General features: G+C 42.5%; 1 protein-coding gene and 1 long non-coding RNA gene across 5 annotated transcripts in view; one reads left to right on the forward strand and one right to left on the reverse strand.

Moving 5' to 3' along the window:
* Positions 1-775: 775 nt before the first annotated feature.
* Positions 776-27851, forward strand: part of AJAP1 (adherens junctions associated protein 1) — a 522829-nt gene continuing 495753 nt past the window's right edge. For 2 of the 4 annotated variants that reach the window (XM_068242743.1, XM_068242742.1), the window contains exon 1: positions 776-1563. In XM_068242743.1, coding sequence (XP_068098844.1) covers positions 1535-1563 — 29 coding nt within the window. In that variant the 5' untranslated portion in view covers positions 776-1534. The remainder of the gene's footprint in view (positions 1564-27851) is intronic. The other 2 variants (XM_068242741.1, XM_068242740.1) reach the window with 1 other exon arrangement.
* On the reverse strand, positions 1636-27639 carry LOC137522673 (uncharacterized). The gene is made up of 3 exons (XR_011022396.1): positions 27023-27639; positions 13194-13423; positions 1636-1781 (listed from the first exon to the last, which is right to left on the reverse strand). It is a non-coding gene; the product is annotated as an uncharacterized lncRNA (long non-coding RNA).

Consider the following 27851-nt stretch of genomic DNA (forward strand, 5'->3'; position numbering starts at 1 on the left):
TCTTAGTGAATTGAGGCCAATGTATGGGTTAAGTAGGTGTCCTTTGGACAAACAAAGGCTGCCTGACAAGTAGTTACATAAATGCTTAGGGTGAGCATCAAGAAATCTATGGCATGACTTTTAAATGACTTTAGGTATTTTCTTGGCATAACAAATATAATGGAAAAAAGCCTGACTTTGCCACACATGTGAACCTAGCCTAGCAAAGTATTTTAGTATAATGGGTGTGCCCCTAGACTCAGCTGGTTTCTGCTAGTTTGTGATGGTGATAAAGTTTATCTGGCAGAATCAGAAGCTGTTCAGGCTGTATAATAGAGGCAACCTTGACTCTGTGCACATTCCATCTGTACATGTGTCTGAATACATGACTGGCAGTGCAGAAAAGGCAGGCACTGAAGTAATGTACTAGGAGGAAACCAGACAAGTGACAAAAGCAACGGCTGCAGTACAACATTAGTCACTGAGAGAAGACACACAAACCAGCAGGCTGTAGTCAAAGATCAGAGTTATATAAGGGGGTACATGTAGCAATCCAGTCAGAAGGTCAGAGTGGAAATAGCCTTTGAGGTCCAGTTGAGATAAAAGCATTCTCAGCCTTCATTATAGTATAGTACTATTCCATCACAATATATTCATTGCAAATGCCATGGCAACCTCCCTACTGCTGATAAAAGGATGCATCACTAATTTACAGTCTGTATTTACAGTAAAATGAGATTGTAAAACTTGCAAGTTTTTTTTCTTCCCTGAGTATTTTTTCACTTACCTTCATCGAACTCCTAGCAGCGCCGACCACTGGCAAAGAGAGGGAACAGAGCATCTCACTGGAGTGTCATTGCTGTGTGTGGCTGCCCAGCCTTTGCAACGCTTCCCACTCCTTATTGCTCTGATTCTCTTTTGCAGCTTGAACAAAAATGAGGCTTCTATGATGTAGAGAGAGGAAAGCTGGGCTGAAGATTAGCACCATCCAGTCCCTGTCTATGTTCAGAACTTGTCTGCTATACTGCTCACCAACTCCATTCCTCCTGTGGCTGCTGCTTCTTCCCTCTCTTAGCTGATGTCGTTAGATGCAGTTTAAAGGATCTGCTGGCTTTTCTCTGCACAGAATAGCTGTGGGCATGAGCATCTGAGGATCCAGGCTCTAGCAAGACCCATGAGGCTTCCTCACTCCTTCCACTTCCTCACCTCGCAAGTGGTCCTCTCCTTCTTCTCCATCAGCATCACCACCACCACCCTTCCCTTGCCTGAGCCACTTCTGCGAGCTTTGACCATGTTACAATAACCTATCTATGCAGGAATGTCTATTGTGCAAACAGCTGCCACTTCTCTCTACCCAAACAGCTAAAAGAGAAGATTTAAAGCTCTCAGCTCTCCAAAGGAATATCTGATTTGGCATCTTTATTTTCCTGCTTCTTCTGTAGATATATGTGATTGTCCTGTCGTGTTTTTTTTTTTTTTTTTTTGTATTGCGTTACCCAGTTTTGGAGCACAGATGGCTAAGTGCATGAAGATTTGATCCATTTCAAACGTGACCATGTGGATTAAGCAGCTTTTAGGAATAAGGTAAGAACAACCTTGGCCAACAAAAATAAATATCTATATCTTGAATTAAAAATAACTCTTTATTATGGAATGTGTATTATACTGGACAGCAGATGACTTTTAGCAGGCTGTGAGGACGTCTACCAGAAATGTTTTTCTTTTTTTCGTATAACATTGCGATGCCTGTGAAACCTTCATGGACGATTAACCTGTTCACTGCCAAGTGCTGGTTGCCTGCCCTGTGGGCACAGACAGATTGAAAGGGAACGTGAGATATCTGTTAAATGTGGCTATTTATGCACAATTGTAGTTTTTATTGACTTATCTAAGTTCTTGACCTCTGGCTCAGAATGAAGTTGAGGATGATGCTCAGTCACCTATCATTAATAGCGTCTACTTGCTTGATACGTGTATTAATAATTGTTAAGTGTTCTGCCAAGGTCACATGGGCAGAGGGGAGATCATTGCCAATCCAGCATATACCTGTGGCATGTAGAAGTGCATTTTCTGGGCACTGTGATGTGAGGAGAAGCAATAGATCATCAGATAAAACAATAAATGGACATCCTATTTGTTTTTGAGGCATAATGAAAAGGTTATTGATGGAGCTAGATACTGTCAAGCAAAAAGCCAGTATATTGCAAACTGCGTTGGGTGCCAGTAGCTTTTATGTGAGCCATTTGCAATTAAATGGGGGTTTAGTTGCAAACATTTTACTGTTGAAAAATTAATGCCCAGCTGTTTTTCTCGTTAATGATTCGATTACTGTTAAACTAAAAAAGTTTATATTATCTTCTTGTATACACTATACCTAGTACAATAAACATGCTGGGATGTATCCTGGTGGAGAGCTTAAAGATTATTAAAGTGCCCACTAATGATACAATCTTGATTGTACGATCTTTCCAAGTGCATATAGTAGTAGAAGGGTAAACTGATTGAATAGGAATTGAATGAAGTGTATGTAGTAGAAGAGGAAACAATATACATTGAATGAATATTGTGGGTAGTTCATTACATCACATAGAAGTGCTGAGATTGTACAATCAAGATTGTATCATGAGTGTAGACTCTGTAGAAGAACTACACAGACTGTGGTCTTGGCTATTTACCAAACACTGAAAATATGTAATCCTACTATTGATAATGTTAATACGATACTGTGCTCTGAAAGATGCTTTTTAAAAGTTGGAACAGACGTGTGTTTCTTGGCTACGCCACTAGGGGGAGGTGGATTCCAGCTTTAGGGGAACAACTGACTTCACAAAATATATGTATTTGATTTTTGCAATACGTTCATGGCAGCCTCGTGTATGTTGTTAATATGAGGTGGTGTCTGTTGTGAGCCGATGTATGGGGGAGGGGGCACCAATGACAGGTGTCAAATATATATATATATATATATGTATATATATATATATATATATATATATATATATATATATATATATATATATATATATATATATATATATTTATTTGCACGCTGAGACAGATTGACATTGAATTGTTGCCAGTGAACAGACCTGGTTCTGTACATTTGAATTAGAAGGTGATGACGACATGGCAGTCACTAAGTTTTAAGAGAACGATATAAATACTAAAGGTACCGCACCAAACCAATTTTTGAATGACCTTACAAACCACGAAGCTTGGGGGGCACAAATCCATACGATTCGGTGATCCTGTGCAACAGAAACTCATGGATGGCTCACAGTGAGTTATAAAATATAAACTTTATTATTGCACATCAAAAAACACGTGTGTGTGTGTGTGTGTGTGTGTGTGGGGGGGGGGGGGGGGGGGGGGGGGGCACACTGGCGGAAAGCAACCACACAATAATGTCCTAATTAAAGTTTTTTAAGAGCCCTGGGATTGAAGAGTGAGGTTTATCATTGCATCAAAGTCTATATTTGCAATAGTTACATCATGCTTTTGCAACACCCCCCTCCCTTATATAATACCTTCACATTTCCTTTTGTTTGAAAACCCAATAGGGGGTAAACTTTGCAAATGGTGTGAGTCTTAAGTGGAATATCTGAAATTTAGTGATTTCAAACCAGATACAATGATCCTGTAATGCCCATAAGTACAAACTGTTCTTTACAGAACAATTGTTGTTGGTCAAAGCCATAGAAACACAATTCAACCATCTGACATGTACAGTATCCCATAGCAACCAATGACAGTGTGCTGCTCTGTAAGCTTTTAACAGTAGCATCCTGGCAGATGAATACTAATTGGTTACTGTAGGTCACAGCACTCTGTTTCTTTTTGCTTAGCTATTATATAAGCCTGAAAGTGTGTTATGCTGAAGTATAATTTATTGCACCAGTGTTGGATGGTAAACAGCACTCTAGCTAAGTGAAGCAATGCTTTGGTACAGGTGCTTGTGAGTGGAATGTGGACAAGTGCTTGTCCAGAAAGAAAACGTCAAATGTTTTTCTTTACGACAATCTCTCAGAATGCGTCTATAAAGCTGCCTATTAACGATACAATCCCCCAAACGATCAACTATACAATCGATTGAATCGGGTGTCATTAAAGGTGGCGATCAATGACAAATGATTGTTCTATCGATCCAAATTTTAGAACTATTATTTTGGTCTGATCAAGTTGCTCAATATTTTTCCCTTTCTCGGTTGGTCCTATCGATCGTTTCTGATTAATCGCAAGGATTGGATCATACTGTCAGTTGTTTTGGGAAATTGGTTTATTAATGGACATTTTTAGACATAGTGATATGTTCAACATTCAAAAATATTTAAATTACAATACTTTTTATATAAGTACTGCTATGTGTTATATCGTTTATTAACTGGTCTGTTACGATGATTACATTTTATCATCCCATAGTATATGTAGCCTAAGTAGCAAAAGCAAATAGAACCGTGCAACATAGAGATCCTTTTAACTGCCAATGAATAGTCATTGATCTTGTAGCGTTCTGACTGCTCCAGGTCTGATTGGTTGCTACGAGTAATAGAACTTTAAACGCTGTCCTTGCTGTTTGGACTATTCTCTATTATATGACTATTAGATACCTTGTACTGTATCCTATCTATGGTGCAGGAAGTATTGCCTAGGTAGTGGTATAGGAACTGTTATATGTAAAAATGTTTTCACATTTTTGGAATCCTGCTGGATACATTGGATCTAATAACTGGCAAACTTAACAGAGGAAGAGAGGGAGGGAAGATAGGGGGGGTTTGAGAGAGAGAATATCAGCAAGAGGGGAAAGAAAATACGGAGGTACAAAGGAACATACAGCTGTTGACTGTGGTTTGTTATCTCTGCTGTAACACAAGAAGTTATACAAGTTACCGAATGAAAGCAAGAACAAGCTCTGTCGGTCTATCCATCTATCTGTCTAAGCCATTAAATGCTTCATAACAATTACTGGTTATTTATTTAGAGACATGTTGTATCAAAATATGACTGTATGCTAACAGAGCAGGCAGAAAGACATTATCTTCTGAAGTCTGATGCCATTTAAACAGTAAAGGACCGGCCACATGGTGTTGTGGTTTAGTATAAATTCCTTGTCACACTGAAGCAGCGATCTCTTTTTATCTGTTGCAGACCTCTGGCAGTAGATGACAACAGTAGAACCTTCCCTGAAATTACTTTCTGGTTAACCGTGATAAATCCGGCACAGTTGCTTTAATAGGATGGATACCATTGAGTATTTGGGGTTTTACAGTAGTAGTGACTAGTGACACTGATGGAACATATCAAGGCCAACATGCCAGGGTATGTTAGGCTACAACTTGGCAAACCAGTGGGTGAAACGGTCTTATTGCAGTTGCTGTAGGATAAGTTGGTGGGGGGGGGACTCTTCAGTTATAGGGAAACCCATTTGTTTTTGTTATCTGCAAGTTTGGAAAGGCTGATGCTTCAGTCTGGAATGCCCTACCCCACTTAACCTCCTTTGTTTGTTTGCCACAGTCTTAAGTAATGTTTTTCCTGGCTGAGATAGTGATTGATTACAGGTCTGTGGCAGCAGAGTTGATGTGTCTATGAATGAGAATGAGAGTAGAGACAATATCAGGCAGGTCTCCCAGCTTTGCTTCTGCATTGCATGCTGGACTAGATCTGTCACTCATCTACCAAGAAATGGTGCAGAAAAATGCTGAGTGGAGTTATTAGACTAAGCTTGGATACTGGTGCAGCACATAGGTAATCTGCTATTAAGTAGGTAGCAAAAATGTGCAAGCTTCACTTGGGTCAACTCAGATGATGAGGATTGCTGAAAGATTGGAACAGGGGTGTAACTAGAAATCCCTGGGCCCCCCTGCAAAATCTGTGTAAACAGGAAGTAGCGTCACACACTGAGAGATCAGAGACCTCCGGATGAGTTGGTGCTCGGTGTCCGCCGCTGCTCGCATGGTAATTGATGCTGGAGGTGACCGTGCTAAGGGGAGAGCCCGAGGTGAGGGGGGTGGGGGCGGTCCCGATGGCCAATGCTCTCCCCTCATGCTGCGACTACTCTGCCCCCCCCCCAAAAAAAAACAGCTCTAAACAGGCCTCAGAGGGCTGCATGGCTCGCATCCCCTATTGTTACGCCAGTGGATTGGAAGATCCTTGAAGGAGAATTCCATGAAGCAATGTTGGATTGGGCATGCAATGTTCATTAAAAGCTGTCAGTTGCACAAATATTACTGAGAGTGCCCGTCAGTATTGGGTAGCCATCTGGCTGACTCAGAGTCTGAATGAGTCAGGAAACATTTGAAGAGATAGATCACATGTATTACAGCTTCAGGGACAATCATGTTATCTATAAGGATAACAGCACAGCTGGGCCCCGCTACGTATGTTGTTAAACACATCAGGTAATGTAAAAATACATTCTAAAAGGTCGTTGAAACCTTGTCCATTGTACACAGTATTTTCAGTAGCAGAGATGTTGCTTTCTGCAGTTTCTCAAAGCAGAGTATGAACAAGGGAAGATGGTGTTCAAAGATTCATTGCAATAACTGATATATAGCGGTACATATTCCCCCAATGTAAACAGCTTTTAATCTTGTGACACAACCACCCAGCCAATGTGAAGCACCCGTCGCCGTGAACATGCACATATCCATTGGGCACATATGCATGTACGAATGTATAATCCTTACCAGTGCACTGGAAGGAGTGCATCTGAACTGGGGCATGCTCAATTTATTGAAGTATGCATGCCCAGTAAAAAGAAATTGCTGTGCACATACTTTTTTTCCTACTTGCAAAGAGTGCTTCACTTTACTGGGCATGCGTTGTTTGTAAACGTATTTATGACCAGTTGAAATATTACAGCTGATATAAATCCTGCAAGAAAACTGCAGTGTGTCTGTTTCCTGCTTTCATAGAAGCAAACATAGGGTTAACATCCTCTGTTTACAAATTAGCTCCTCCGCCATGACATCCCAGATTCATGAGTTGACACAGCTGAAAAATAAAACTACAGCTGTAAGGAGGGGGAATTAGACATGCTAAATTATCTTTATACATACAGGGTGCATTTCTCTGTTTTCCTTCTGTCCAATGCAAGAGTTCAGGTCCACTTTAACCATTTCCGCCGCCCGGACGTGAAGCTCACGTCCAGGCGGCAGCTCTGCAGCGCTCCCGCGCTTGGGCGCGCTCCCGCCCGCGATCGCGGGCGCGCCCCCGCATGCCCGCTGTGCCGCCCGGTAGCCCTGGGATCAGTGAAAGGGAACATGGTTCCCGATCACCGATCCCTTTCCCCCGCAGAAAAACCGAAGCGCTCACCTGTGAGGCTTCGGCTCTTCTGCCCGGACAGATTTCCGCATCCCCCTTGTACTTCCGCTTAGAGAGAAGTACAAGGAGGGAAACTAAAAACGAAGGTGGCCATCTTGTGGCCAAATAGTAAAACTACAGCTACACATTTTTTACATTACTATTTACACAGCTAACAACATTAAAAATTAACAGTTTATGTCCCACACCAAAATATTACCCAAATAAAAGTTTTAATAGAAAAAAAAAATTACTTAGTAAGGCAACCTTAGTGTGAGCCAAAAGTGGGGTGTAGGGATCCTTATGTTTCGATGAGCAATGGCTAGATCAGAAAATAAAAAGACACTCAGGATAGTTTTATCCATGCTTTGTTTTCCATTGAAGCATTTTGCTTCTTTTACTGTCTGGACTGTGAAATCTGTCTCTGTTTTACCACAGATGAAAGTTAAGCTTTCTTTAAGCAAAATTCCATCCAGGCAAAACAAATCCCTTTAAATTGTGGATCTCCTCTGTATTATTAACCTCTTGAGGACCGCAGTGCTAAACCCCCCTAGTGACCAGGCCATTTTTAGTAAAATAGGCCGCTGCAGCTTTAAGGCTAAGCTGCAGGGCCGCACAACACAGCACACAAGGGATTCTCCCCCCCCCCCCCTTTTCTCCCCACTAACAGAGCTCTCTGTTGGTGGGGTTTGATCGCTCCCCCCATGTTTATTTTTTTTATATATATTATTGTTATTTATTTTTTTTTAAAAAAAGAACTGTTTCTTTAAAAAATGTTCCCTGCCCACACCCAGCCAATTATGGCGATCAGCTGTCATAGGCTCCTGCCTATGAGAGCCGATCGCTCTCTTGTCCCCCAGGGGGACAGCCGTGCGACACGGCTGTCCCCAGTACAGCGCTGCTGCTGGTCGCAGCGCTGTACATGCGAATAGACGGCGATCACGCCGTCTAATAGTCTCCCGAGCGGAAATAGCCGCAGAGCTCCGCCCCCCAAGCAGGAGATGCGCGCGCAGCGTGCGTGCGATCTCCTGCAAAACAGAGCCCCAGGACTTTACGCCAATCGGCGTCAGACGGTCCTGAGGCTGCCGCCGCGGCCACGCCCACTGGCGTGACGCGGTCGGCAAGAGGTTAAAAGCATCAATCTGATCCCCCAGGATTACTGAATTTTTGTACAACAAGAGGGCAGGCGAGAAGTGGCTTCTCAGCAATGGTTCTGTTGCAATGGTTTTCAGTCTGGAGACTGCACTTCTCTGCAGGAAACTGTTATTTCTCAAGTCAAGTCTCACTCTGTGCCCTGCACATTGCACAAGGTGTGGTGATGTCACAACATTACTCCTCCCCCACACCTTCTGAAACACTCTTATTATTCTGATGCATTGCATAATGGAAGGCTCTTTGATTGTATACCATGCTTGGCAGAGTATACTGTATATAGGCTTTTCATGAACTTCCCCTGAAATGGGCTCTCAATCTAATCCCTACCATAGTCAAATGTACATCATAGCCTATGGATAATTTAGGGTGAAGCCAATCAATTTATCTGAATATTTTTGGGATGTGGTAGGAAACAAAAGGGCCCGGAAGAAACCCACACAGGCACGGGGTGAACATGCAAACTCCATGATTTAAACTGGAGACCCAGCACTGCATGGTGAGAGTGCTATCCACTCTGCAACCATGCCACCGAAATTGCCTTAGAACTGATAGTTTTATAATGATTTCTTCTATATGACTCATCCCTTATGATAAGAAAATGATGAATTACAAAATAATGTGGAAAGGGGAAAATGTATTTCTGGTCCGATATAAAAAGGAATAACCTCACCTAACTGTCCAATATCTTCCAAGAATTTAAAATGTTTACAGAGGCCTGACCAAGTGTCATAGGGAGGGATTTAGAACTTACTACCTGTGTGTGTCTGCTCCCCATAGCAAATGAAAGCCACTAGTTGCTGATCAGGTAGCCAGCAGCAGCGTATCTAACATAGCTGCCAAATAATTAGAAAAATCGCCGGTTAATGAACGAGATAGAGACTGTAGGTTTGTTCTTAACCTGAATCTGTTCTTAAGTCTAAACACTGTGCTAGCGTATCTCTGTCCCCTGTACCTCCTCTGTACCCCTCTGTGCCTCCAGTGTCCCCCTCTGTGTCCCTTCTGCCCTCTGTACCTGCTTATACAAGTTTAACCTGTAGCGAGCCACATCACGCCGACGGGCGTGGCCGCGGCGGCAGCCCCAGGACCACCTAACACCAATCGGCGTAAAATACTGGGGCTTTGTTTTGCAGGAGATCGCACGCAGGCTGCGCACGCATCTCCTGCTTGGTGGGCGGAGCGGAGCTGTTAGACGGAGAAACCGCCGTCTAATCACTGGTACAGCGATGCGATCAGCAGCAGCGCTGTACTGGGGACAGCCGTGTGACACGGCTGTCCCCTCCAGAGGCACAGGCGTGATCGGCTGTCATAGGCTGAAGCCACATCCGTTGAATGAAACTTAGTATGAAGTTTATGATTTATTTACTTTTATTATTTCTCTGGAAAGTTTACAAACTCTAATTTATAACGTTGTTAATAGTCTTCGTTATTAGCATAATAGCATGTATTAGCATATAATAAATATGATGCAACCATACTTTTTTTTTTTTTTGCAAAGTATCTTGAATTAGTGTTCAGAAAGTCCAGCATTGCCTGCATGTTTGGAAGCAGCTTGTGCAATACTACATAGTTGTGTGTAGCCTGTAAATTACAGGAAATAAATACAATAATGTATATAAAAATAGCAAGGCGGAATCTTGTGTATAGGTATAAGAAGAAGGGGTCTTGTGTGTCTCCTGCTGTTTAAAAAAAAATAACATGAGCTCTCCTCAGTGAATAATCAGACACAACAGGATCTACCCAACTGTATAACACAGACATACAAAAAAGCAGTATGGGATTCAACCCTGTTCACTAATTAAGCAGCATTATATCAAATGAAAAAATAAGTCAAGTGTGATGTGCCCTCACCAGGTGCTATGGTGAATAGGAGCAACCCAACATTTATATTGCCTACCTTGCCCTCTGTGGAAGTCAGTCTGCAGTGTGGTATAATAATAACTAAAGCTGTTAAACATAGTTGTAAGTAATATCCTACATTTTATTGTATACATACGTCCCATTGCCCTATACAAAGTATATGGATCCTTTCAAACTGTTTAAAATCTCATATTTCTACTGCAATCATGTACTAACAGTCGGGCCCTATTTAATCTAATATCATGTTTTCAGGATATACTAGTAAAGAGGAAAAAAAAGAGAAAAACATGCAGGCTCCATGTAGATGATGACTTTGTGGGGATCAGAAAATAAAACTCTGGATATGCATTAGAGAATATTATTATTTTGCCACTTGATGGGGCTCCCTGAATTGCATTAAAGAGGAGCTGTCACCCATACTATCTCAGAAAAAAACAAAACACATACAGGGAGTGCAGAATTATTAGGCAAGTGGTATTTTTGAGGAATAATTGTATTATTGAACAACAACCATGTTCTCAATGAACCCAAAAAACTCATTAATATCAAAGCTATATTTCTGAAAGTAGTTTTTAGTTTGTTTTTAGTTTTAGCTATTTTAGGGGGATATCTGTGTGTGCAGGTGACTATTACTGTGCATAATTATTAGGCCACTTAACAAAAAACAAATATTTACCCATTTCAATTATTTATTTTTACCAGTGAACCAATATAACATCTCAGCATTCACAAATATGCATTTCTGACATTCAAAAACAAAACAAAAACAAATCAGTGACCAATATAGCCACCTGTCTTTGCAAGGACACTCAAAAGCCCGCCATCCATGGATTCTGTCAGTGTATTGATCTGTTCACCATCAACATTGCGTGTAGCAGCAACCACAGCCTCCCAGACACTGTTCAGAGAGGTGTACTGTTTTCCCTCCTTGTAAATCTCACATTTTATGATGGACCACAGGTTCTCAATGGGGTTCAGATCTGGTGAACAAGGAGGCCATGTCATTAGTTTTTCTTTTTTTATACCCTTTCTTGCCAGCCACGCTGTGGAGTACTTGGACGCGTGTGATGGAGCATTGTCCTGCATGAAAATCATGTTTTTCTTGAAGGATGCAGACTTCTTCCTGTACCACTGCTTGAAGAAGGTGTCTTCCAGAAACTGGCAGTAGGACTGAGAGTTGAGCTTGACTCCATCCTCAACCCGAAAAAGGCCCCACAAGCTCATCTTTGATGATACCAGCCCAAACCAGTACTCCACCTCCACCTTGCTGGCGTCTGAGTCGGACTGGAGCTCTCTGCCCTTTACCAACCCAGCCACGGGCCCTTCAAGACTCACTCTCATTTCATCAGTCCATAAAACCTTAGAAAAATCAGTCTTGAGATATTTCTTGGCCCAGTCTTGACGTTTCAGCTTGTGTGTCTTGTTCAGTGGTGGTCGTCTTTCAGCCTTTCTTACCTTGGCCATGTCTCTGAGTATTGCACACCTTGTGCTTTTGGACACTCCAGTGATGTTGCAGCTCTGAAATATGGCCAAACAGGTGGCAAGTGGCATCTTGGCAGCTGCACGCTTGACCTTTCTCAGTTCATGGGCAGTTATTTTGCTCTTTGGTTTTTCCACACGCTTCTTGCGACCCTGTTGACTATTTTGAATGAAACGCTTGATTGTTTGATGATCACGCTTCAGAAGCTTTGCAATTTTAAGAGTGCTGCATCCCTTTCCAAGATATCTCACTATTTTTGACTTTTCTGAGCCTGTCAAGTCCTTCTTTTGACCCATTTTGCCAAAGGAAAGTAAGTTGCCTAATAATTATGCACACCTGATATAGGGTGTTGATGTCATTAGACCACATCCCTTCTCATTACAGAGATGCACATCACCTAATATGCTTAATTGAAAGTAGGCTTTCGAGCCTATACAGCTTGGAGTAAGACAACATGCATAAAGAGGATGATGTGGTCAAAATACTCAATTGCCTAATAATTCTGCACTCCCTGTATATAAGTATATAAATACTTGCTCTACTTACATAACACATGTATTGCACTGTGCACATTTTGATTTTAGTGATTTTTCTATATTAAACAAAGAGATTGGCTTCAAGATAGACTTGAATGAAGCTAAAATATCCACAGGCAACTGGCATTTTGTAGAGAAGTCAGATGGCTGTCTCAATCAGTGGCGTAGCATAGGAGCTCTGGTCCTCAGTGTGAGTTTTACATTGGGCCCTCTCATGCGCTCTATACATAACAATTGATATGGAGCACCAAAACCTGCCAAGGATAGCGGTGTGAGCAGAGGGGGATGAACAGTCGTTTAATGGTTACAACTAATCAAGGCACATATAGAGGTGATCATTAACAGCTTAGCACCAATAAAGAGCTAATAAAGCAGTTGAAGAAGGGCCTCTCTGGTCCAAGGGCCCTGTTGCGGTTGCTACCCCTGCATTCCCTATTGCTATGCCACTGGTCTCAAAGTGCCTCTTATGTCAAGACCCTTTAAGCTATTAACCCGCTTGTTTTCTTCTATCAAACTGGATTTCCTTTTTACTTTGTTCTAATAGAGGCACATTGTGCCAGCACAGCTATTCAATATCTTGTTCAGATTGTTAACTATTCGGCAATGTAGGTTGCTAGATTGCCACCCACACAAGCATGATATATTAATCTGCTTTAGCTTGTTTTATCTTGTTTCCTTGTAGTCAGGTTCTTTGTGCTGTAAAATTGCTGTGATGCAAAAAGCAATGGGCAAAAAGGGATTATGTAGGAAATAATACTTACTTTTGATTGTATCTGACCAGGAAGGGCAGAATAATCTCAAGAGTGATTAGTGAAGAGATAAGTTCACAAAAAACATAAAATTACTTTTAATTGCTTTTCTGTAACCCTTTGTACTGATCTGCTTACCTGTCATAGAATGAGTGAGGTGAGGACATTGACACTGTGAAGTATGCTCTTGTTTACTACTCATATTCCATGGTCACTTGTCTGTATTAAGCTGACCCTAGACACATCAATCCTTCAATGAGGTTTTTTTCAAACGTCATTCTTTTGGATATTCAAATTCAGTGAATAATTTTCATTCAGCCCTTCACGTCATTTTGATTGTAGCTTAAGTGGATGATTGAAAACAGTCACTGAAAGATCAAAGAAGTATTGTTTTTATAAAGAACATATGAGCATATTACATAATTCACATGTAAAATCAGTCCAAAATACCTCTAGATCAATAAAGCAAATGAATTACTGATTTTGCCCACCCACTCCAAAGGCATCTGAGAACCCAACTGACTGCCTACGTGTGACAAAGTGCCCAATATCATATGTCTGTGTAGACGCATGGTATTGTACTCCAGCACTGCTGTTGATCTGCTTGCTTTACTGATGGCTTCCAGCTGCTTCTTCTTACACCATGCAAATTGTACTGCTACTTGTGTTTGCCTGCAGAGTAAAATAAAGGACATCTGGTATCTGCACTGGTGTAGTGATCACCATGATCTGAACACAACAAGGAAAATAACAGATTGCAGATAACATTAATCAAGGCCTGATGTATAGATAACAGCTTAAATCAGACCTGATGTGAAGAACAAATAGATGCAGAAGTAGATAATCAGTAAGGGAACATAGGCACTTACATGGAGCCTGTCAGTTGCCACAGGATCTCTCTGCTGATGCCTTCAACCCCCTACTTGTCTTCCTGGAGGGTATAAGGAAGTTTAGGCATTGTCTGGATCCACAACTCTGCCCCCCCCCCCCTCACCCTACTCACCATGCTTCACTTTCCCCCCTTACTCCAGCCACTCTCAATGTTGCCCTTTTCCCCTGATCTGTGGGTATGCCTTCTGGCTATGCTTCCCTGCTTGTAACTGATAGTCAATAAGAATGTAAGTGAGCAATCTCAATGAATGGACAGCTGGTTGGGGAGGCAAAATATAGTAGCAGGTGCTTTTCCGACATTTTGCTGTGTACTCCTACCTATACTGCCTGATGAAGCGGGCTTAGTCCTGCGAAACGCGTTGTAAGCAATACCCTGGAGTGTACCAATAAACTCATTTTGTTGAAATACACAGTTGCCTGTGCCTGCTTGAAGGGGGTGGGTCCACCACTGCCTCCTAAGCATTTTTTAACATTTTAATCATTGCTTTTAACCTTTTGGCGCCTCTGTTCAGTCTCATATTTTGCAGAGACCGTAGTTGTTAACCACTTCTCTACCAGAGTTTTTTCCCCTTTAAAAGCTCTTCCCATTCATTCGGTAATAACTTTATCACCAATTATCACACTGAAATGAATTATGTATTATTTTTTGTGGGAAAAACTAGGCTTTCTTTGGGCAGTACATTATGCTAATAATTATATTAATTTAGATGCATTTTACAGGGGGAAAAAAAATGAAAAAAAATCACCATTTCTCAACTTTCAGCCATTGTAGTTTAAAAATAAAATGTGCTATTATAGAAAAAACAGACACATTTTATTTGCCTATTTGTCCCGGTTATTACAATGTTTAAATTGTGTCCCTAGTACAATGTATGACAATAATATTTTATTTTGGGTTAGGGGTGAAGGAGTTAAAAAATAATGAAAATGTATTTAATTGTTCTATGGTAAGTGTATAACGGTGTATTTTGAAGTAGTTTTACTTTTTGGCCACAAGATGGTGCTATATTTACTCTGTTTTCTAAAACTAGAAAACAGAATGAAGTGTTTACATGTGTTTGCAAGTGTTAAAGAGGATCTGTAACCTCAAAAAATCCCCTGGGGGGTACTCACCTCGGGTGGGGGAAGCCTCCGGATCCTAATGAGGCTTCCCACGCCGTCCTCTGTCCCACGGGGGTCTCGCTGCATCCCTCCGTGCAGCCGTGACGTAATATTTACCTTCCTGGCTCCTGCGCAGGCGCTCTGACGGCTGTCGGCTCCGAACTAAACGGAAATACCCATTCGCCGTCGGGTCTGCTCTACTGCGCAGGCGCAAGTTTCCGGCGCCTGCGCAGTAGAGCGGACTCGACTGAGATCGGGTATTTCCGTGTAGTTCAGAGAGGAAAGCAGCCACAGCGCCCCCGCTGGAGCCAGCAAAGGTAAATATTGAAATTACAGTCGAGCCTGTCGCCGGCTGTTCAGAGGGCTGCAGCGAGACCCCCGTGGGACAGAGGACGGCGTGGTAAGCCTCATTAGGATCCGGAGGCTTCCCCCACCCGAGGTGAGTACCCCCCAGGGGATCTTTTTCATGTTATGAGTCTCTTTAAGCAGAGAAGTAGAAAAGTGCGGTAGAAGTTGCCAGGTGGTTAAGTATCTGACTAGTAAAGTCACCAGTATGGGAGTGAGGACCAAGTACATTTGTAATCACAGTAAGCTGCCAGTCATATCGGTGGTGATCAAAGTGTGACCATGGGATGTAAGTCCTGTCATTGGTGGTAAACTCTCAGTCCTGTCAGTGGTCCTGTTAGTACTAGTGATCCTGTTAGAGGTCACAATACAGCCGTATTCTTGGTATTAGTTGCCCCAGTCCTGTCAGCGGCCATAGTCCTCCAAGTCATTGTGTTCAGTGGTGACCACAGCATAATCCCAGCTGCCAGTCTCTGTAACTTGTTGAAGCTTAGAGTGCAGTTCCAATCATGTTAGTAGTGGACATAGTGTGATGTCAGTCTCTGTCAGTGGTCACAGAAAAGTCCCAGTCCTGTCATTAATTGTCATAATGTGGCTCTTTTAATGCTTACATTGTCATCCCTGCTAATATTCACAGTGGTAGAAGTGCAGATTCTGTCAGTTTTAACAATTAGGTTGGAGACTGTCACAGTGTACTAATAGTGCAGGGTGATGTGCTAATGGGGTAGCTGCACTGCAGAAATCATGAGTTAACATTCAGTCATAGCCCCCAAAACAATGGCTCTCATCCACCCTTATTATAACCCCCCTAGCCTTACTCCTTTCCTCAATCTTGCAGTGTCTGTAACTTCTTATAAACAACCCTTCTACAACCAATGTGCCAAACCTAAACCCTTTCACTGATATGTGCTGGGTTAATCCTTTTTAAAAGAATGATGTTAAGTATATTCCCCCCTCCTGATTATATTTTTCCTTCCTTGATTTATACAACTGGATCAGGAAAGACTGATGAAGATTTTAGCACGGTGGAATCATTCATGCCTGCCCTGAAGCAGCTTAGGTCAAGTAACAGAGTTGGAGTGATCATGCTGTCTAAATATGTTATTTAGGGGACATACTGTGTAAATATGCTATTTGTTGGACATGCTTGCCAATTGTTGTTTGGATATTATCTACCTGCGGACCGCCGCAGTTCTGACCTGACGTAAACTCTACGTCCCATTGACCGCGCGCCCCCGCTCGTCCCCGCCGCTGTTGCCGCTCGATCTCCGCCGAAATATGCTGCCCTGCCGCCTCTATGACTGCAGAGCACTGTGAGCCGGGCAGGAGCCGTTTTCATTGGCTCCTGGCCCTGTCATTCATGTAAGCCGTTCCCATTGGCTTACATGGAGTGACAGGGTCAGGAGCCAATGAAAGTGGCTCCTGACGGGCGCACAGCGCTCTGCCGTCATACCGACGGCAGAGAGACGGCAGAGAGAGCAGCCTGCGGCGGGGAAAGACCGGCGTGACCGTCGGGAGCGGTGGATTTTAGCGTCGATTCGTCGGGAAGCGGCGGTTTACTGGACCAGCACCCTCTGGTCCTTAAGGGGGCAGAGGGTGCTGGTCCCGAAGTGGTTAAGCTCCTTAATTTTACTTTGTTGAAGTCAAGCCATCTAATTTTGTTGTTTGTAAACATGCTAACAATTGTTTGGGGTAAACATAAAACCTGATTATGTTATTTGGGGACATGCTTGTAAAGCTTAGATGGCTAACTGCTATTGATCATTTATCTGTGTACCACCAGGCACCATTTGATATTTGGTCATATGTAAACAGACACTTGATGGAAGGTATGACTGCTGCCACCACTAACTTTGCACTGTTTATGCAGTACAAGAATACCTGTATGTAGAACTAGTGTTGGGCGAACAGTGTTCGCCACTGTTCGGGTTCTGCAGAACATCACCCTGTTCGGGTGATGTTCGGGTTCGGCCGAACACCTAATGGTGTTCGGCCAAACTGTTCGGCCATATGGCCGAACTAAGAGCGCATGGCCGAACGTTCCCCGAACGTTCGGCTAGCGCTGTGATTGGCCGAACGGGTCACGTGTAGTGTTGGGCGAACATCTAGATGTTCGGGTTCGGGCCGAACATGGCCGCGATGTTCGGGTGTTCTAGCCGAACTCCGAACATAATGGAAGTCAATGGGGACCCGAACTTTCGTGCTTTGTAAAGCCTCCTTATATGCTACATACCCCAAATTTACAGGGTGTATGCACCTTGGGAGTGGGTACAAGAGGAAAAAAAAATTAGCAAAAAGAGCTTATAGTTTTTGAGAAAATCGATTTTAAAGTTTCAAAGGGAAAACTGTCTTTTAAATGCGGGAAATGTCTGTTTTCTTTGCACAGGTAACATGCTTTTTGTCGGCATGCAGTCATAAATGTAATACATATAAGAGGTTCCAGGAAAAGGGACCGGTAATGCTAACCCAGCAGCAGCACATGTGATGGAACAGGAGGAGGGTGGCGCAGGAGGAGAAGGCCACGCTTTGAGACACAACAACCCAGGCCTTGCATGAGGACAAGAAGCGTGCGGATAGCAATTTGCGTTTTGTCGCCATGCAGTCATATATGTAATACAGATGAGAGGTTCAATAAACAGGGACCGGAAACGCTAACCCATCACAGATGTTCATTGTTCATGTTACTTGGTTGGGGTCCGAGAGTGTTGCGTACTCGTTTCCAATCCAGGATTGATTCATTTTGAGTCAGACGGTCTGCATTTTCTGTGGAGAGGCGGATACGCCGATCTGTGACAATGCCTCCGGCAGCACTGAAACAGCGTTCCGACATAACGCTGGCTGCCGGGCAAGCCAGCACCTCTATTGCGTACATTGCCAGTTTGTGCCAGGTGTCTAGCTTCGATACCCAATAGTTGAAGGGTGCAGATGGATTGTTCAACACAGCTATGCCATCTGACATGTAGTCCTTGACCATCTTCTCCAGGCGATCGGTGTTGGAGGTGGATCTGCACGCTTGCTGTTCTGTGTGCTGCTGCATGGGTGTCAGAAATTTTTCCCACTCCAAGGACACTGCCGATACCATTCCCTTTTGGGCACTAGCTGCGGCTTGTGTTGTTTGCTGCCCTCCTGGTCATCTTGGGTTTGCGGAAGTCAGTCTGTCGGCGAACAACTGGCTAGAGGAGGGGGAGGATGTCAATCTCCTCTTTAAAGTCTCCACAAGGGCCTGCTGGTATTCTTCCATTTTGATCTGTCGGACTCTTTCTTCAAGCAGTTTTGGAACATTGTGTTTGTACCGTGGATCCAGAAGGGTATAAACCCAGTAATTGGTGTTGTCCAGAATGCGCACAATGCCTGGGTCGCGTTCAATGCAGTCCTAGGCCGAAGAGGTCATAGCCTAGGGTCACAAAAACCTGTTTATTTGGGCTATTTCAATGGTAGTGATGGTGACGTACATAAATCTCAGCTATGGCCGTTAGCAACGTCTGAATTTCACGAAATGTCTCATGCAGGTAGAAGACATATTGTTAGACTTGGATTCCAAAGATGGGGTCCCTACATCTCTGCAAACCAGAGTTACAGGGGTCCAAAATTGGTAAAATCCCCCATAGACTTTCATTGCCTCCCTATTTCACTTTCCAAAATCTCACATCTTTTCAAAGGGCAATGGCTCAGCAGTACCAAATTTTCTAGCATTGTAGGGACCCTTAGGGGGAACATGACTGGTGAGTTTCGGGCCCCTAGGCCAAAGAGGTCATAGCCTAGGGTCACAAAAACCTGTTTATTTGGGCTATTTCAATGGTAGTGATGGTGACGTACATAAATCTCAGCTTTGGCCGTTAGCAACGTCTGAATTTCACGAAATGTCTCATGCAGGTAGAAGACATATTGTTAGACTTGGATTCCAAAGATGGGGTCCCTACATCTCTGCAAACCAGAGTTACAGGGGTCCAAAATTGGTAAAATCCCCCATAGACTTTCATTGCCTCCCTATTTCACTTTCCAAAATCTCACATCTTTTCAAAGGGCAATGGCTCAGCAGTACCACATTTTCTAGCATTGTAGGGACCCTTAGGGGGAACATGACTGGTGAGTTTCGGGCCCCTAGGCCAAAGAGGTCATAGCCTAGGGTCACAAAAACCTGTTTATTTAGGCTATTTCAATGGTAGTGATGGTGACGTACATAAATCTCAGCTATGGCCGTTAGCAACGTCTGAATTTCACGAAATGTCTCATGCAGGTAGAAGACATATTGTTAGACTTGGATTCCAAAGATGGGGTCCCTACATCTCTGCAAACCAGAGTTACAGGGGTCCAAAATTGGTAAAATCCCCCATAGACTTTCATTGCCTCCCTATTTCACTTTCCAAAATCTCACATCTTTTCAAAGGGCAATGGCTCAGCAGTACCACATTTTCTAGCATTGTAGGGACCCTTAGGGGGAACATGACTGGTGAGTTTCGGGCCCCTAGGCCAAAGAGGTCATAGCCTAGGGTCACAAAAACCTGTTTATTTGGGCTATTTCAATGGTAGTGATGGTGACGTACATAAATCTCAGCTATGGCCGTTAGCAACGTCTGAATTTCACGAAATGTCTCATGCAGGTAGAAGACATATTGTTAGACTTGGATTCCAAAGATGGGGTCCCTACATCTCTGCAAACCAGAGTTACAGGGGTCCAAAATTGGTAAAATCCCCCATAGACTTTCATTGCCTCCCTATTTCACTTTCCAAAATCTCACATCTTTTCAAAGGGCAATGGCTCAGCAGTACCAAATTTTCTAGCATTGTAGGGACCCTTAGGGGGATCATGACTGGTGAGTTTTGCCACTGCTGAGCCATTGCCCTTTGAAATGGTGTGAGATTTTGGAACGGTAAATAGTAGGCCCAATGAAAGCCTATGGGGGATTTTACCAATTTTGGACCCCTGTAACTCTGGTTTGCAGAGATGTAGGGACCCCATCTTTGGAATCCAAGTCTAACAATATGTCTTCTACCTGCATGAGACATTTCGTGAAATTCAGACGTTGCTAACGGCCATAGCTGAGATTTATGTACGTCACCATCACTACCATTGAAATAGCCCAAATAAACAGGTTTTTGTGACCCTAGGCTATGACCTCTTTGGCCTAGGGGCCCGAAACTCACCAGTCATGTTCCCCCTAAGGGTCCCTACAATGCTAGAAAATTTGGTACTGCTGAGCCATTGCCCTTTGAAAAGATGTGAGATTTTGGAAAGTGAAATAGGGAGGCAATGAAAGTCTATGGGGGATTTTACCAATTTTGGACCCCTGTAACTCTAGTTTGCAGAGATGTAGGGACCCCATCTTTGGAATCCAAGTCTAACAATATGTCTTCTACCTGCATGAGACATTTCGTGAAATTCAGACGTTGCTAACGGCCATAGCTGAGATTTATGTACGTCACCATCACTACCATTGAAATAGCCCAAATAAACAGGTTTTTGTGACCCTAGGCTATGACCTCTTTGGCCTAGGGGCCCGAAACTCACCAGTCATGTTCCCCCTAAGGGTCCCTACAATGCTAGAAAATTTGGTACTGCTGAGCCATTGCCCTTTGAAAAGATGTGAGATTTTGGAAAGTGAAATAGGGAGGCAATGAAAGTCTATGGGGGATTTTACCAATTTTGGACCCCTGTAACTCTGGTTTGCAGAGATTTAGAGACCCCATCTTTGGAATCCAAGTCAAACAATATGTCTTCTACCTGCATGAGACATTTCGTGAAATTCAGATGTTGCTAACGGCCATAGCTGAGATTTATGTACGTCACCATCACTACCATTGAAATAGCCCAAATAAACAGGTTTTTGTGACCCTAGGCTATGACCTCTTCGGCCTAGGGGCCCGAAACTCACCAGTCATGTTCCCCCTAAGGGTCCCTACAATGCTAGAAAATTTGCCACTGCTGAGCAATTGCCCTTTGAAAAGATGTGAGATTTTGGAACTGTAAATAGGAGGCCCAATGAAAGCCTATGGGGGATTTTACCAATTTTGGAGCCCTGTAACTCTGGTTTGCAGAGATGGAGGGAACCCATCTTTGGAGCCCAAGTCTAACAATATGTCTTCTACCTGCATGAGACATTTCGTGAGATTCAGACGTTGCTAACGGCCATTGCTGTGATTTATGTATGTCAGACTCGCCACCATTGAAATTGTCCAAATAAACAGGTTTTGTGACCCTAGGCTATGACCTCTTCGGCCTAGGACTGCATTGAACGCGACCCACGCATTGTGCGCATTCTGGACAACACCAATTACTGGGTTTATACCCTTCTGGATCCACGGTACAAACACAATGTTCCAAAACTGCTTGAAGAAAGAGCCAGACAGGTCAAAATGGAAGAATACCAGCAGGCCCTTGTGGAGACTTTAGAGAGGAGATTGACATCCTCCCCCTCCTCTAGCCAGTTGTACGCCGACAGACTGACTTCCGCAAACCCAGGACGACCAGGAGGGCAGCAAACAACACAAGCCGCAGCTAGTGCCCAAAAGGGAATGGTATCGGCAGTGTCCTTGTAGTGGGAAAATTTTCTGACACCCATGCAGCAGCACACAGAACAGCAAGCGTGCAGATCCACCTCCAACACCGATCGCCTGGAGAAGATGGTCAAAGACTACATGTCAGATGGCGGAGCTGTGTTGAACAATCCATCTGCAACCTTCAACTATTGGGTATCGAAGCTAGACACCTGGCACAAACTGGCAATGTACACAATAGAGGTGCTGGCTTGCCCGGCAGCCAGCGTTATGTCGGAACGCTGTTTCAGTGCTGCCGGAGGCATCGTCACAGATTGGCGGCGTATCCGCCTCTCCACAGAAAATGCAGACCGTCTGACTCAAATTAAAATGAATCAATCCTGGATTGGAAACGACTACGCAACACTCCCGGACCCCAACCAAGTAACATGAACAATGAACATCTGTGATGGGTTAGCGTTTCCGGTCCCTGTTTATTGAACCTCTCATCTGTATTACATTTATGACTGCATGGCGACAAAATGCAAATTGCTATCCGCACGCTTCTTGTCCTCATGCAAGGCCTGGGTTGTTGTGTCTCAAAGCGTGGCCTTCTCCTCCTGCGCCACCCTCCTCCTGTTCCATCACGTGTGCTGCTGCTGGGTTAGCGTTACCGGTCCCTTTTCCTGGAACCTCTTATATGTATTACATTTATGACTGCATGCCGACAAAAAGCATGTTACCTGTTCAAAGAAAACAGACATTTCCCGCATTTAAAAGACAGTTTTCCCTTTGAAACTTTAAAATCGATTTTCTCAAAAACTATAAGCTCTTTTTGCTAAAAAATTTTTCCTCTTGTACCCACTCCCAAGGTGCACATACCCTGTAAATTTGGGGTATGTAGCATGTAAGGAGGGTTTACAAAGCACAAAAGTTCGGGTCCCCATTGACTTCCATTATGTTCGGAGTTCGGCCCGAACACCCGAACATCGCGGCCATGTTCGGCCTGTTCGGCCCGAACCCGAACATCTAGATGTTCGCCCAACACTATGTAGAACATGTTGTTCAAATGCCACATCTGACACACTCAATGAATATTCAGTGGGTTTTTCAGTTTTGCCCTAGTTTTAAAATATTTTATTAGCCTCCATGTTTTTGTCAAATGAACCTCTAATCTACTAAACACATCCAATAGTGTATGGTGACACTGGCAGATCTGTTTTCTTTATTATTCCTTGTCATTACTATGAGTTGGTCTTTAATAGTTGCTGCTAGTTTCCCATCTATAGTAATAATGGATGGAAACGAGACAATTGGTGTATAGTATGAAATGATGACGTTTTTAAAAGGAGAGATCTACCTCCCAAAAGAAAATAGTAGACAAGTATACAAGTATAGCGACTGAATTACATAACATATGTAACTCATATAATAAAAATAATAATAATAATAATAATATTAGTATAATAGAGTTATTATTTCAAACTACTTGTATGCTTATTGGTTCTAGTTTAAAAACAAAATACATACTTTGATTGTTAAGACAATTTACTTCTGAAATTTCATTTGAAGACATTTTATAAAACAAAGAAAAAAACACTTGCCCCTTTGTGCATATAATATTTAAAAAGACACAATAAAATCAAGGTAAATAGATAATTAATATAACTATAAGAAATGTATAATCAATCTGGGAATGGGCTACACAGGTGTTTCTCATCAGGTGCTTCCTGGCTTTTAGATGGTGGATATATGCATTATACATATCGAGTACATCTATTGCTGATTTAATTTAAGACAATAATTTCCGATATCTTTATATGCAATAAATTATTTATTTTTACCATTATTTTGAGTATAACTATGTGTAAAACTCTTTATAAGGGTTATAATGATAATTTATTTATCTTGACCTCATTGTTCTTATAAGGGCTACATTAATAATTAATTTATCATGATTTTATAATGCTTTTTCAAATATTTTATGCACTGGATTGCAGGTGTGTAACTGCTCAAGGTGTCTTATATTATGTAAATTGTCTGAACATGCTATACATATATAATTTCTCACATATGATCTACTGTACGTTGTATGTTATACATATTCAATCTGTAGGCTTGTATGCCTGAGGAAGCCAGGTCATTGGTTGAGTGAGTTGCATGTTTTATTAAGGCCTCTATATACTATGGTTAACTAGTTCAAGGTACGTTTTCTCTTCTAAACATGTAAACATTTTATACATACACTGGCTACCTTATTCCCATTACTTATGCTCTCAGGCCCCTCATAATTTGTTCACTGACAGTTTACAATTAAATTCCTATAATATGGCCTTACTCATTTAAGCCGCCCGGATGTTATCCTCACATCCAGGTGACTGCTCTGCTGCTGTGCCGCGCTTCGGTGCGCTCCCGCGTGCCCCCGTGCCGTTCCCCGGTAGCCCTGAGATCAGTGAAGGGGATCATGGTTCCCGTTCACTGATCTAAGTCCCTAGCAGAAAGACCGACTGTCTCTTATCAGAGGCCACGTTCTATTTCCCACACCAAAAAATTACCCAAATAAAATTTTTAATGGAAAAATGGAAAAGCTTGTAAATAGTGATGGACGCAAAACTGAAAAAAATGCACCTTTATTTCCAAATAAAATATTGGCGCCATACATTGTGATAGGGACTAAATTTAAATGGTGTAATAAACGAGACAAACGGGCAAATAAAATACATAGGTTTTAATTATGGTAGCATGTATTATTTTAAAGCTATAATGGCAGAAAACTGAGAAATAATGAATTTTTTCAATTTTTTTTCTTAATATTCCTGTTAAAATGCATTTATAAAAAAAAAATATTCTTAGCAAAATGTACCATGCAAAGAAAGCCTAATTAGTGGTGGAAAAAAACAAGATATAGATCAATAAATTGTGATAAGTACTGATAAAGTTATTAGCGAATGAATAGGTGAAAATTGCTCTGATGCATAAGGTGAAAAATCCCCGCGGGCTGAAATGGTTAAATAAGCTTAACACCCAACCCTCCAGTGCAATACATCTACAAAAATTCCTTCAGGCAATGGCAAGAAAAAAAACAAAAAAACTTTATTCCGCAAAAAAAAAAAAAAGAAAAGAAAAAGGCCAACAGTGACTTTAATTTTAACTTTTATATAGAAGTTTTCTCACAAACATCATGTGAATATTGGTCGCAGATGAAAAAAAAACGTGAGGAGGTGCTCAGTAATAAGCAGTATCACTTCATCCTGTTAGGAAGGTAACAGACAGCTCCCCTTGTGACAGCCTTTTCTATTGTGGCCTCCTTAATAACAGCTCCTTCAGCAAAAGTCTCTTAAATGACAGCCCTACTGTGAAAGCCCCCTTAGTGACAGAACTCCTCTTTTAGTGACAACTCCCTCAGTAACACCCCTTTTAAGGGACTGCTCCAGAGTAAAGCCCACTAGAGAAATACTCTTTACTAGCAGCCCTCTGTCATCAGCCTTAAATGACAGATCCTCTGTTCCAGTGCCTCCATTGACAGTCCCTTAGTGTCAGTTGCTCGAGGGCAGCACACTCAGTGACAGTCCAGTCAGTCACAGCATTCACAGTGACCGCTCCTCCAGTGAAACCCTCTCAGTAACAGCTACCTTAGTGAGTGACAATCCCCTTACAGAAAGCCCCTGCAGTCACCTCCTCTGTCACAGCGCAGATTGCTTACCTCATGTTCCTTTCAACTTCATGCAGTTGCCAATGCCCCCTCCCTCAGCCAGTATCCATTCATTGATTTATATCATTCATTGATCTCAGTGGAGGTAGGGCACAGGCGTGATAGGCAGAGGTAGCATCTGCAGTCAAGGAGTTGCATAGGTAGTAACACAGCACATACAGTATGAGGGAGGATAGGGACTGACATAGGAGGGAGCAAGGGGCGGATGATCATGTGACAAATCACTGGTGCTGCTGCTGAGACACACTGGTTGTGAACCACTGCTGTAAGATGACAAAGTGGTTGTTATGTCATTTGTCAGTCAGGAAAAATGCTTTAATAAAGACTTATTTATTTTATTTTTCACTGCAAATTTCCTGGTATAATACAACAGGGGGCTCCCCCTTAATCATTTTTTGTCTACCTCCAATTTTATATTGTCAGTCACATTTATTTATTTTTCTATTCTTTGTACAGTGCAGCAGGAGATGATGGCATTATACAAATCCTTATCAATCTGTACATGTGTAGTGTAAATGTAATGTATATTGCACTGTCCTTTTGTGTGAATAGTCCACAAGCCCTTTGCATCCTAACAGCATTTCTGATGACATGTAGGAATAATAGCACTGAAGAGCTCATGTTGTCTTGTAAGCATCTACTTTAGGCTTATCGGCCATTGCACATGTGAATGGAGTAAGGCCTATATGAGGATGAATATTATGAAGTCTTATTTAGAGCCATCATAAACATTGATTTTGTAGTCAATAACAGACTAGGAAGGTGGAAAGTAATAACTGTTCACATAATTGAATACACTGAGCAGAGATGTATACAAGCAGGAAACAGAATGGGGTATTAAGGGCAGCAAGGGGTTTTAAAACTCTGCCGTCTGGATCAGTAAGATAAGCATTTCTTTCAGTGAACCTGTGACGCTTTTTCACATGTTCATGAATGACAGAAATTGGATCAGGAAAATGCAAAGGGAAGCTCTAGTGAGGAAATAAAAAGATCCCTCCTTATAATGTTTATATCTCCACTTTCCCTAAGGAAATATATAAATGCTGAGGTAAGAATTGTCTTTATGTTTCAAGTATTTTATCAAAAAGTCTGTCGGTAGAGCAGGGATACCATTGATGTTTGTTGGGTGACTGATAAAGAGGTCTAGGCAATATTTCAGGTCAATCAAAGAAAGTAGGTTATCAGTACATTCATTTGCAGGTTATAGCATGCTTTATTGTGCCAAATCCACGGTAGGTCCGACAATTGTTTCGGGAGCATCAAACACAAAAAAATTAAGTATAGTAATAATCTCCAGTACCCCACTCCCAACGTGACCTCACAAATGACATCATCACCATCATAACTAAATAAGCAACATTGTCTGCGTTGATACCTATGCAGCTATTGCAATCGTTAGAAGTACTGTAACAGTGTACTCTACTACTGAAACCACTATACTTACCATTTCCCATTGTGCCCACAGTGCTGCAGATCTGCAATGGTGATTTGGTGATGATTGAGCAAAGCAATTTAAATCATAATCCCACCTAGTTGCCGTTAATGTGGGATTGACAGGCTGGGTTGTTGTGGATGGTGAATCCTGTGCTGGATGCGTGAGCAGCGGTCGGCCTATTGATCCAATTGGCTGAAATGCCTAACTTCCGCTTCCACTCACTGTTCCTGGCTGTCTGGTTGTTTTGGAGACAGTTCAGTGTTGGTGCTATGGCTAGTGACATCGCACAGTATTTTATCGAGCTGCATTATAGTGACATACCCAATGTTAATTTGGTGTTTGGTAAGGTGCCATCATCTCTCTCTCTACATATGCTTCACAGTGAATCATTCAGAAATATGTCTTTCACTGCTCAGCTGTTAATAAGTGTAGAATGATAACTACCAAACACATCCAAGGCATGGCAGAGGTGAGGATGACTCCAACCTTAGGGCATAGCACTGAGGAGATGGAGTCAATGCATAACCCCCATATGCCAGTGCAGCACACCGCACTCACTGCACTTACTGCCCTCCAACAACTTGTAGCTGCCCACTAATTGCCAGGCAGGGAGGATGAAGGGTGCTGCTCTGGTATCTGTGTTGCCAGGCAACACATCTGCTAGGCTTCTCAATGTAGCTGCATCATTGATCTTTTCCTGCCCTCAGTGTTGATGAAGTGGAAAAAAGGACTACTGTAAAAAGCAGGTGGTTTTGGCACTTGGAGCTCAATGCCAGGCCCCAAAATCAGGGGCCCCATAGCAGCAGTTATGCTTCGCGGCACGCATAAGGATAATTCG

The sequence above is a fragment of the Hyperolius riggenbachi genome, chromosome 6, assembly GCF_040937935.1.
Source record: "Hyperolius riggenbachi isolate aHypRig1 chromosome 6, aHypRig1.pri, whole genome shotgun sequence".
Taxonomy (NCBI): Eukaryota; Metazoa; Chordata; class Amphibia; order Anura; family Hyperoliidae; genus Hyperolius; species Hyperolius riggenbachi.